Genomic DNA, 12,499 nt, shown 5'->3' with positions numbered 1-12,499 from the left:
GTGTTTGATCCATGAAAATTTTAAGGAATGTTCACCGCTATGCCTTTCAACATTGGTACAAAAAGACTGGAGGAGTCACAGAAAGGCATATAAGTAGGCATCCAGTGAATTAATTTCACCCCCAAACTTTTTTTGTGAGGAGTCTGTCATGAATTGTATGGCTTATATTTCACCGGGGACCCTCAATGTCACGGTAAATTTGAAATTCCAGTTTGATGGTATAATCACTTGTGTTTAACATAAAACAAAACCAACAAAAAAATAAAATAATTATATATATATAAAAGAAGTACTTCATAAATTTTTTAAGTGTCTTGTAACATTAAAGATGCTAAAAATGTATAAATAAATAAAAAGTGTCTCTTGTGACATGAATTTATTTTTAAGTGTCTTTTAACTTTAAAAAAAACATCTAAAAAAATTTTTCTTGCAACATTACGTTTTTTTTTTAATGTCTTGGAACATTAAAAAAATCTAAAAAGCGCATCTTGTAACATTAAAAAAATGTAAAGTATATCTTTACATTGAAAGAAAATCAAAAAAGAAAGAAAAGTATCTTAGCATTTAAAGAAAATCTATTTTAAAAAATTATCTTGTAAAATTTAAACAAAATAATTTTTTAAAAGTGCCTTGTTACATTATAAAAATCGTTAAAAGTATCTTGTAATATTTTTATAAGTAGGAGTGACATGACAAAAATACATAAAAAATAGTATGGTCTTAAAATTTCCAATTTTCCATTCTTGTAAGCAGTTTTTTTAAATTGTATATTTTGTCCAAAATTTTTTGCCATTATTCAAAATAAAATCTTTTGTCTTTATTGTATTTACATTTTTAAATTAAAAATAAGACAATATCTAATTTTTTTTTTTTTTAAATCTACAAACATTTTTAAGGCACCATTTGCAGATGGACGTTTAAAACTGTTCCGAAAGATTAAATGCAAAAATATAGAACTTAAAAGTGAAATACAACTAAACTCTGCTTTGGCCGTAATTCTTTGTGTCACCACTAGAGGGTGCAAGCACCACCCTTTGAGAAGCACATACCTATAGAAAGCCTGTTTATGTTACCTAAGAAGTTAAACTTGCTGGCCTCAACAGCGAACGTGTCCTGGCTCTGCGCGGGTCCAACAAATCCAACAATGGTGCCGGGCCGAGCCGAGCCGAGCGGCTGGCCCGCCTCCGCAGGAAGTGACCTGCCTGGGCGGCGGCCAAACTTCCTGTGACACAAGAGCCCGCTGAATGTATGCGCCGGCACCACAAACGGACCACTGTTCGCTACCTCATCCTAATTCTACCGCCGGTAATAATAGCCGCCGTTGCCCCCGTTTTTTCCGTCCCAGCACAGAGCGCCCTTTGTGGCTCCCACCGTGACTTCCACTCGTGTTGTGGCAACTTGGCAAAATAGACGCTTGATATTTGCCGTGAAGAACAAAACGAAGCCACAACAGCGCGCGGGTGGGACAAAGAGAGCTGAAAGTATTACGGCATGTTTGACATCAAAAATACGTCATTATTTGTTTGTCCTCATTAGGGTGAGCTGCGATGGGCCGCGCGCCGGCGACCGGTCGCCAGCCAATTGCGGGGCACGTCTTAAAAAAATGTCAAACATGTGAGTGGATGCTTTCCATTGGACGGAGATAATAACGCGTTGAGGAGATGTGGGGCTGGGATTGCGTCACATTCTTCAAACCGCGTGACCCGTACGGTACACAGATCAGATTGTTTCCAGACGGTAAACAAAACCCGGAGAACGCCTCGTTGCTCTCTACTGTAATGTCAATACAGGAAACGCTGCTGTTGGAAAAAACGGGGGATTTTCCACGATGAGCCTCGGGCGCAGGTGCTGGAAGGATTCACACACTGTAACTAAACCTTTACATTCAACTCTTTTTTTTTTTTTTCATGCACATGACGTATGTTTACAAATCTGTTTTGACTTAGAATTAAACAAGGCCTGCAGGTTATGTACATTCAAAAGCACAAAAAAAAAAAAAGTATTTGTAATCAATTACTCAGTAGAGTCTGTCAGCCACAGTGAAGAACTACGAACTCAGTGAACCCGGCGACCCAGCGAGGTCGTCTGCGTCGCATGCCAGCTTCAACTCGCCTTCCTCTAAGCAGCGCAACCGCACGGGCCTCTTTAGGTGCGAAGGCAAATTATGATCATCGCCCAAAAAAAACTATTGCTGGCACGAGGCCGACTGCGGAAGAGGATTAGAGACGGTGAAGAGAGAAAAAAAAAAAAAGGGTTTGCAAGATTCTCAGAATTCTGACATTATGACGTCTAGCTATGAATTGTGCGGGAAGTCAGGATTCTCACTTTAAAGTCAGAATTCTGAGATTAAAGTCAGGATTCTCACTTTAAAGTCAGAATTCTGCCTTTAATCTCAGAATTTTGTGACGTCTAGCTATGAATTGTGGGGGAAGTCAGAATTCTGAGAATAAAGCTAGAATCTTGCCAACCTTTTTTTTTTTTTTTTTTTTTGCTCTTCGCTGGCCCTAATCCTCTTCCGTAGTACGCGACTATTAGTCTCAAGAGAATTATTATAAGACACATCATCTGAGGGATGAGCGTCAAATTTAAGAGACTCATCAAATTCGCTTTGAGGTCCTTTCCAAATGGCTACAAATCCAGTTTGGATTATTCAGAGAGAAAAAAAAAAGAAAAAAAGAATTCATCCAAGCAGACATTCACATTTTGAAAACATGAATTTCATCCTATTAAAAAACCCAATGTCAAGTAAAAGTGCGGCTTGTTGCTGTCCTCAAAATAACACCACACACACACACCCAGGGCTGGACTGGCCATCGAGCATTCAGGGCAGATGCCCGGTGATTATTTTTCTACATTTTACCCCAAGAGACAATTTAGAGGGACCAGTTCACAAATCGATTTCGAATATAAACAGCAAATTGAAACATCATCAATAAATATCAGTGGCAGAACTAGCTTAGGCAAGGGCTGGGCTACGGCGGGCCTACGCCAAAATGCCAGGGGCGGGTTTTTTTTTGTGTGCCAGTCCAGTCTTGCACTCACCATTACATGAAATGACTTGCAACAAAAGTGAGTACACCCCTCAGGGAAAATGTCCAAGTTGGTGCCAAGCAAAATGTCAATTCTTCAGTGTTGTCCAATGAAAAGATACGTTAAGTGGGAAGCAGCTCACACCTGCGACCATTTAAAATGTCTCTGATTAACCAATCATGTTCAGATGTTCTAGTAGGCTTTTCCTGACATTATTTCCCCAGTCTCATTTGTGTAGACTTTTCATAGCCCCCCCCATTTTTTCCCCCTTTTTATTAGTGTAGCTCTCTACCTCGTGTACAGCATATCCATTGTTTGCATGGTTGTAAAAGAAATGCACCAGAACAAGCTGATACATGTGATGCAGCATGTGGCACATTGTTGACAGTTACTTGGAACAGGCAAGTGCAAAAAGAGCCTTTTGGATTGCAGTCACTCGTGTTTAGTGTCGGTGCAAGTCAACTATATTCCATGCATTTGTTGTGTCAAAGCTGAACAGTCGGCTGCGTTATACGGAACGCCACAAAATGGCTTCTTATTCCAGGATTATGACTCCGCCAATTTTTGTGCATTTGATTCAAAACGTTGCACTTTTAAACTATTCGGCACATTTGATTTGAAATGGACACGTTCCAAATTGAAATCGTCTTTCCACATTTCACAAGGTATTCAAACAGTTCCAAATTCAGTCTTGGTTTGTAAAAATTACGTTTTTACACATTTCCAAATCAAAGCAGACTTTCCCAAAAATGCCGACATTTTCAAGTCAACCGCAAAAAAAATTCTTGACAACAATACAGCCCCACGAGTCGAAATACTGTATTGTGGTTACATTTGTGGAATATGAGTTAAGCAGCAAAATCCAGCCATTATTATCAACATCAGAAGGCGGCCATTTTGCCACTTGCTGTCGAGTAAAAATGACATCACACTTGCTCCGGGTTCTCAGGTACGGACCAATCACAGCTCAGCTTCAGAAAACAGGTGAGCTGTGATTGGTCATTGTCTGAGCAACTGTGATGTCATCTTCAGTCGACAGCAAGTGGCAAAATGGCCGCCCCTGAGATGGATAAAAAATGGCTGGATTTTGCCGCATCACTCATATTCCAAAAATGTAATATTAATCAGAATGTTATTTTTAGACTTGTGAGGTCACATAACATTATTGTAAATACATGTTTACGGTTAATTTACCCTTTAAGAGATTTGTTTTAAACATTTAACTTCACCTTCCACATTCCACGACCAATTCAAGCCATTCCAACTCTTAAGTCTCACATTCTACATTTCCAACTAATTCCACATCATTTCAGTTTTTTTTTTAAAATTGCCATTCTCTAGCTACAGTATAAATATACCAAGCGAGTCGTTCCACATTTCTCCACCAATTAAACATCAGCCTTCAAAATATTCACCTCATTCAGGACATATTTTCCACATTCCCAAAATTTATATTTTTTCTCGTAATTCCACATCTACAATGAAAAAAAACACATTTTGAAATAGATGTAGACATGTTCCAAAATGTATCTCATCTTTCCACATTTCACTAAATTCTTCAACTGATTCAACTCTTCCAACTTCAAACTGTTGAAATTGTTTGTTGTCAACATTTTCCATAATTCTACGTTTTCCATGACGACGTTCACCAATCAGGCCAGAGCGAGCCCAGGACATGACGTAACACACACAGCAGTTGATTGGTTAAAAAAAAACAAAATAAATACCAGCCGTGTCCTTCACTGCTATCAGCGTCGAACGCTTTCCAACGATAAACGACGTCCTTTTCTTCGCGGCGGCGATCCTCCTTGCGTTGCGAGCTCTGCGCCACATCTGAAGCACCTCCAAAAAAACAAACAGAACGGAGCAACCGATACCGGGCAGCGTCGTCCTCCATGGCATCCGTGTTTTGGTTATATGTTGTTTCCCGCGCTATACGATTGTGTCGCAGCCGGTTATGCGTCACTTCCGCCCAGCGTCCCAGATGCACGTGGAAATACGCTATTAGTCTCACATTCCACATTTAATTTAAATTTCAGCTTCTTATTAAACAAAAAAGAGGCCCACATTAAACTGTAAACCAAATCCTTTATTGTCAGACAGTAATACGTGAATTGTGAGACAAAGGGTGTGGCCAACATCGATCGCAGACGGGCAACTTTGAAGTCTTCAAATTACGGCTACCGGAAGTTTGCACCGTGATCGTCATGTAAAAAGCCGCCAAATGTGAGATGCGTTGGCACATCCTTTGTTTTGATGGTCATTGACACGGAAACTTTCATATCAATGATGCTGATTTTGAAAGGCCTCATTTTGTATACAATACTTGACAACTTGTATTAGAACACTGCATTTGAAAAATATCTGCGAGTTGGACCATTTTGAGCAGGAATGATGGATTTCCAAACTAGAATTCCCTTATTATTTCTAAATTATAATTTAGAAATGTACTTAACTAAAATAAAATGTATGAGTAGTTTATGAAAATGTATGAAAAATATCTGCAAAATAATAAGCAATAATTTACCTTGTATCCAAAAAAGCATACCTACTGTTCATAAATGAATAGGCGAACCAATTCAAAAAAAATAAAAAATAAATACAATAAGAAATGCGAAAATAAAGCTGAATGGAAACTCTAGAAATGTAAACGGTGAGAGGGGGTGGATTTGGAACCGTATCGAAAAAAAGAAAAAGCGAATTTTGGCTATGGAAACAGGTTTTTGCGAATAACCGCTGACAAAGCCGAATACACGTCGCACGTTTGTAGTCCCAAAGCAATGTCGGACGATAAAGTAAGGTATGTTTGGTGGGGAACAGAAATACTTTTGGAATTGCAATTTTAGATGTAAAACAGCAAAGAAACGCTACGGTTTATCAAAAATTACAAAAGCAAACTCATACGATGTCATCGCACGGCAGTTACTTCCTGGTTTTCTTCTTCTTCTTTTAAATTACTGGTGGATCACATCTCTAAGGTGTATAGCGCCACCTACAGCGCCGGAGCCCCGTCTCAATATTCGCAAAAGAAGAACAGATGGAAACGGACACAAGTCGCATGACCGTTTTACGCATTTTCAGTAAATTCGCTTTAAAAAATTGGATAAAAAACCTGACATTAAAAGTAACACTCTTGCATGAATGTATTTTGGACTTTTATAGCTGTCAATGAAAGTAATGATTAAATTTAATTACTGTCAGCCCAGTAAAAAAAATAAAAAATGAAGTCAATCGCGGTGAATCATAATACATTATTATAATATGGACGGACCCAAAAAGTTCAAGAACCCCTTTAAAAAAAAAAAAAAAAAGGTCAGTTTGGAAAGAATCTAATCAATTTGTCAAGCACTGTAAATATAACGTATCACTTGGTCATAGCTGAGAGTTGATCTCAAAGTGTACGTTTCATTTTATCAGGGTACAGAATCCGCAAGGTTTAATCTGTAACCGTCACCAAGAAACACGGAGCAGCTGAGATTCACTTCAGACATCACGCAAGTGTCTGTGTGTGTGTGTTTGTGTGTGTTTGTGTTGCCGGGGGCAGCGAATCGGCTTGTGAAAGCGGAATGAGTAAGTGGTGTTTAGTAAGTATTAGTGACGCTTGAGCGAAAATGGAGTCTGCTTGCTTGCTTGGCGTCTTCCTTCCTACTTGATCTTCTCCAGGACCGAGCGCACCTCCTGCGGTTTGTAGCCCCAAGGCCCCATGCCCCCCTGCAACACACAAACACACACACACACACATTACAAGAACACATCTAAAGTAACTTTTTGGATCAATTGTACTTTTTACGTGAGTATTTTTTATTAAGCAGAAACTCTATAGTATTAATTTTTTTTATCTCATTTTTATTATTTGTATTTATTTTTACATACATTTTTTTATGGAATATATCTTTTATGTTTTTATTTCCATTTATATTAATTTTTTGTATTTCATTTTTTTAATTATATTTTTACATCCGTTTTTTATTGATTGATTTCAAATGTTTGCTTGTTTTGGTCCTCCATAATCGTGGACCCATTTGACGAATCAAATGGAGGCAGGCGGTCACATGACGTCTGCATTTTTGCGACAGGTGTCAATCCTGTGCATATCGACGTAACTTTGCGCGGAGAGGTCATTCGATTCATATCTTTCAACTGCGCTTTTTGTTTTTACCGGTCACGGGAGTTTTGCAAAATGCATTTTAAGACATCGGCGTGTTAAAAAACAAAAATTAACATAAGACTTGTTTAAAAAAAAAAAGTCTCGCCAAGTCAAATGTCCTTCCTCCATTTTGCCACATAACCATGTCTTCCCGAGTTAATATATTCCTCCTTTGATGACTAGTTTGTTGACCAGTCCAGTCCTTGTCACGTAAAGCAACATAAAAAGAAACAGCAACGCATTTTTCCCGTAAGAACAATACGGGAGTTCCACATTCTTTTGGCATTTTGTCAGCCTGGAGCCGCGCCAGCGAATTCCTCGGCTATCTGCGGCGCTCTCAAGGCTCCGAGACACGCGATCGCGTGAGCCAAGGGACGACGTCGACACCCTCTTGGCCCGGCTTCTAATAAACGACATTTGCATGGAGGCTTTGAATGCAACAGGGAAACGCTTCTTCTTCTTCTTCTTCTAAAAGCTTTTTTTTTTTTTTTTTATCTATTTATTTAATTGCTCTTGCCGAGCTGTATGTTAGGAAAAGAATGTAAATAAGAGCGGCAAATAAATGTATTTTTTCAAAATCAAAATCAAAATCAAAAATCTTCTTCTATCGGCAAACACTTGAAATCAGGACGACACGGTGACGCGGAGGGATTATAATGACTAGAATACATTGAATTATATTCCTGAACTACGGACGGGACTGGCCAAACAAGCAAATCAACTTTTTCAGAAAAAAAAATAAAAATAAATTTACAATATGTTTTATGCAGCCCCACGAGTCTAAATATAGTATTCTGATTGATACGATTGCTGCGATTGGTCATTGCCTGAGCAACTGTGATGTCATCTTCAGTCGACAGCGAGTAGCAAAATGGCCGCCCCCTGAGATGGATAAAAATGGCTGGATTTTGCTTCATGTTCCACAAATGTAATATTCATCAGAATGTCATGTTTGGACTAGTGACGTCGCATGTAGCATATTATTGTCAATGTTTATGGTTGACTTCCACTTTAATCGTTTGTTTACAAAGCCATATTCACTTACTGCATCAAACGCAACAGAGCTTAGCCTAGCATGTTGAGGTCAACCTCTTTCCTTTAAAATAGCTTACTTACATAACATAACAAAGGACATGTTTTCCCTTTGGTCCCATTTTAAATCCACCTACATCGCTACTAGCTAGCTAAGCTAGTTCATCTCTCAGTTTCTCCCTTTCGTTTGTTGCTAGCACGGCGTTAGCCGGCCAACAGGGAGACGTTAGCAAGCCAAATGTTTCTGGCGCTAGGATGGCGTTAGCTAGCCGACAGTGAGATTTTAGACGACCAAATATGACCATAACAGCTTTCGCGCGTGTACACACGGCAGACATACAAATTCCTCTCTGACAACAATATGCTATGACACGTTCGGACTCAAATTGTGATGAGGGCGGACCTTGTAGAGGACTTTGCCTTTGCGCAGCACGTAAAGCCTCTCAGGCAGCGCGCCGTATTCCACGGAGGCCGTGTTGCTCATTTGGTCCACCACCACGGGACAAAGCGGATCCTCCTTAATGAGGATCTGCGCCGCAGCCATTCTGTCCTCCAGATTCTGGTGCCTGCTCACTTGGATATTGTTTGTGAAGGCCCAACCATCTGAAAAAGAAAAAAGAAAAAAGGGATGGTACCCAAAATCTGTGACCGAGTGAAACTATAGATTGTGTTTGTTTTTTGTTTCTTCGCCGGTCACTCCGTCAGGACCGGCTGCTTTATTGGGTTCAAGTTCTTCAGCCGTCCACAAACGTTGGCAGCGATTGCGGCCGTGGAAGGGCAAATGTTCTGTGGGTTGAGAGTTGAACGCGCTAACCTGCGGGCTAAAAACCTGGGCTGTCAACCTACACTCCACTTCTATCTTTTTTTTTTTAAATCCTTTTCTCAGGTTTGCAAGATAATTTGGTTGAAAATGAGCAGGATGTCTTTTTGAAAGGAAGTAAGTAAGAACTGTGATTTTGAACTCATTCACTGCCATTGACGGCTATCGACGTCAAAAATTCATTTGAACTATTTCAATTAGTTTAACATTTTTTTCCACTTTTGTTAACAAGAGTATGAAAACCTAGAAACATGTTTTTATTGTACATTTATAACAGATATAAAATTAGTGATTAATCATGAGTTAACTATTGAAGTCATGCCATTAATTACAATTAAAAATTTTAATCGGCTGAAAAATTCGGGGCGTCGGGCGATTTTTTAAAAACTCATAATTAATCACAGATTTCATATCTGTCCTAAATGTACAATAAAAAAAATCTAGGTTTTCATACTCAACAATTTAACAAAAGCGGAAAAAAATGTTAAACTAATAAAAATAGTTAAAATTATTTTTTGACGTCTATGAGTGAATGAGTTAATATTTTATATGCTTTTTAAACTCATTCACTGGCAGCCATTTTCTCCGAAGCAACCCCCTTTCGCTCCCGGTTGGTTTACTGGATTTGAACTGATTTTGCAAGGCCCACAGAATATTCTGTTCTATTGCTATAAAAACATTGGAACCTACCAAAAGAAAGATTAGAGTCTCGTCTTTCATCAGGAAAAAAAGTATATTTGTATCTGTTTCCGTTTTGCAGCAATTAGCATTAAAATGTAGCTAAATGTCATCATTATTTAAGAAGGGGGAAAAAACTTTTTGCAACATGGTCCTGGTTGATCTCATACTCTGCTGCCACCTGCTGGCCGTTTTTGTAATAACTACCATTGCTTCAATCGTTCAATCTTCAGCTCAGAGGCCACATCAAAGCCTTCTGTATGCTCTAGCATTAAAAAAAAACAAAAACGTATAAATACATCTTTGGGAGCATGGTATTATATAAAATAGAACGTATTTATACGTTTTTGGGAGCAAATGCGTTAACTGCTACATCTCCTTGGCGACGCCAGCTCCAGCTGCCAGAGAGGACAGACCACTGTACGTGTTTAAACGTAACAAAACGTCAAACCCAGAAATGCTTTTTGTAGTGTGTGCGGAAGCTTGCGATGCTCCACGCGTTGTGCTAACGAAGAGCAACATTATTCAGGGGTGTCAAATGAGTTTTACAGAATCTCTGGAAAAACTGGTTCAGCTGGTTCACCCTCCCCAAATTCTTCTCAGCGGTTGCGCCGCCCTTCGAAAAGCAGCCAGCGATGGTCTTCAATCGTTATCCTCCGAAGGCTCTTGTTTCATTCGCTGTTTCGCAATCTTTCAGCTCAGTTCTTTTTTATTTCAAGAAAGTTGACGAGCCCCCACGCTGTATTCTGGTGAATATTGCAACGGCGGAATACAAATTAAGCCAATGAATCCATCCATTCCCATCCATGTCGGGGGACTGCCATTTTGGCCATGTAGCGCCCTCTACTGTTTTTAACAAGTTTTTATAAATGTATTTTTCAAAATGGAGTTGTACAAGTTATTGGTGGAAAAAGTTTGGAGATGGTTTGGAGTGCTTGGTTGCGTGCGCCCACCGCTTGAGTGCGCCTCCTCGATGTAGACGACGAGAAAGTCGGCCACGTCGCCGAAGTCCCGGACCAGCTGCTTGAACAGGTCCAGCTCGAACATGAACGGAGGTCAGGTGCAACTTCCAAAGTTCAGCACCAGAGGCCTCGAACCTGCATGCAAAAGACCACATGGGAGGAGAACTGACATGGATTCACTTGCGCGTCATGGACATGATGATGATTTTTAAAAAGGACATTTGTTGTATTAAGTGCAATGATTATCATATTTAAAATATTTTTATTGATTTAGACTAAAATTGTAAAAAAAAAATTGATTATTAATTTATTCAGTATCAATTATTTGTAATTATTAGTTTATTCATTGTCAATAAATCAACTATCAATACTACAACTTATAATTGAGCACTGATAATTTGATTAAATATGTTTACATCAAATAAAACATATATATATAAACAATGTCTTCATTTAATCATAAGCTTGTTTAAATGACTAATGAAATGATTGACTACAGTATATTTAAAGGTTTATTATTATGAAATAATTAAAAAAAAACTTTTATTTAAATGTTTTACATGAACTTTAAAACAATATTATTTAGTAATTAATTATTAGTCATGTACAGTGAAATTGATCATCAATATTAAAAAAATACTTTTTTAAATTGAAATTAATAATTTTTAATGAAACAAAGGGTCAGTAAAATAAGCAATTTTGCACAACTATAATTTCAAACAGAAAAATATGGCATTGTTATAAAAAAAATCACTGGCAAATTTATTACAATTAAATTCTAAGTAAGTTTGTTTTTTCAAATTAAAATGAACTTTTACCTAAAAGTAGTTAACGAAAAACTATTTCACATCGATCTATTTCACGAACTTATTGGTATAAATTTACTTTAAAAATGATTATGGTCAACAAAATTCAAACAGAATACATTTTTATTAAAATAAAAACATTTTTTATTATATACAAAATAAGTAAATTGGGATTAGAAAAGTATTTATGTTTGTTTTATTTTGCAGACTTGACTGTTGTTACCTCGTCTTACGATCTCTTCTGTTTCTTTAAAGTGTTTTTGCTTCTTAATGAACTGGACGAAGTTCGACGCACCTTTGAGAAAGTTGCAGATGCTGCTCTCGCGCTTGTCCATCGTGACCACCGGCGGGTCCGGGGCTCGCCCCCCCACGAACGCCTTCTGGCCCAGGGACGACCACATGTGCCCCGACGCCGTTCTGACGAACGCGGAGGTGAGGAAGGTGGGCCCCCAGTCGTCGTACGTGAAATTGGGATCCTTCGCCATCGTGGTCCGTTCGTTCATTTTCAGGATCACCTTCTTGGTCAAGGCCGGCGAAAACACGTGCAAGGTGCGAAGGACGACGTTGGCGCAGATGACGCAGAGCAACGTGTAGCCCGTGTAGAGGTACATCCACACTTTTTGCACGAACACGAACATGATCGCTTGCGGCTGCTGCTGCTGCTCTCGAGTCCCCCCGCTTGGAAAAAAAAAATGTGCGCAGGAGCCCACGCGTGATGCCTTCACGGGAGGTGTCCGCTTCCGCCTTCACGCGCAGCTCCGAGTTTCCAAAGCAACCTGTTGCGTAAACGTGCGCGACCGCAACAGCAAGTACGCCCCCCCCCCCCCACCACCCCGTTTCGGGCCCCTATTAGTTCTGGGGGCCAAATTAATATTAAGGTTGGCAAGTCGCGGGCCAAATTGACTACTCCCTATTTATTGAGCAGTCATTGTTTTATATGCAGATGCTATTGTTAGTAGCATTGTTATGATTAGCAATAGCAATATGCGAGTTCAACACGTTAATTGTGTGCATGTTTGAACAA

General features: G+C 39.1%; 1 protein-coding gene across 1 annotated transcript; it reads right to left on the bottom strand.

The window, feature by feature from the left end:
- Positions 1–5,104: 5,104 nt before the first annotated feature.
- On the bottom strand, positions 5,105–12,252 carry dio1 (iodothyronine deiodinase 1). Its single transcript, XM_086088549.1, has 4 exons — positions 11,771–12,252; positions 10,661–10,804; positions 8,613–8,812; positions 5,105–6,741 (listed from the first exon to the last, which is right to left on the bottom strand). Exons 1-4 carry the CDS (start codon positions 12,111–12,113, stop codon positions 6,676–6,678), a joined length of 753 nt encoding a protein of 250 aa, XP_085944675.1. The 5' UTR covers positions 12,114–12,252; the 3' UTR covers positions 5,105–6,675.
- Between the last annotated feature and the right edge of the window lie 247 nt (positions 12,253–12,499).

Source organism: Leptonotus elevatus, chromosome 11 (genome assembly GCF_054856555.1).
Source record: "Leptonotus elevatus isolate MCC_2025b chromosome 11, RoL_Lele_1.0, whole genome shotgun sequence".
Taxonomy (NCBI): Eukaryota; Metazoa; Chordata; class Actinopteri; order Syngnathiformes; family Syngnathidae; genus Leptonotus; species Leptonotus elevatus.
This window is presented reverse-complemented; position numbering and strand designations above follow the sequence as displayed.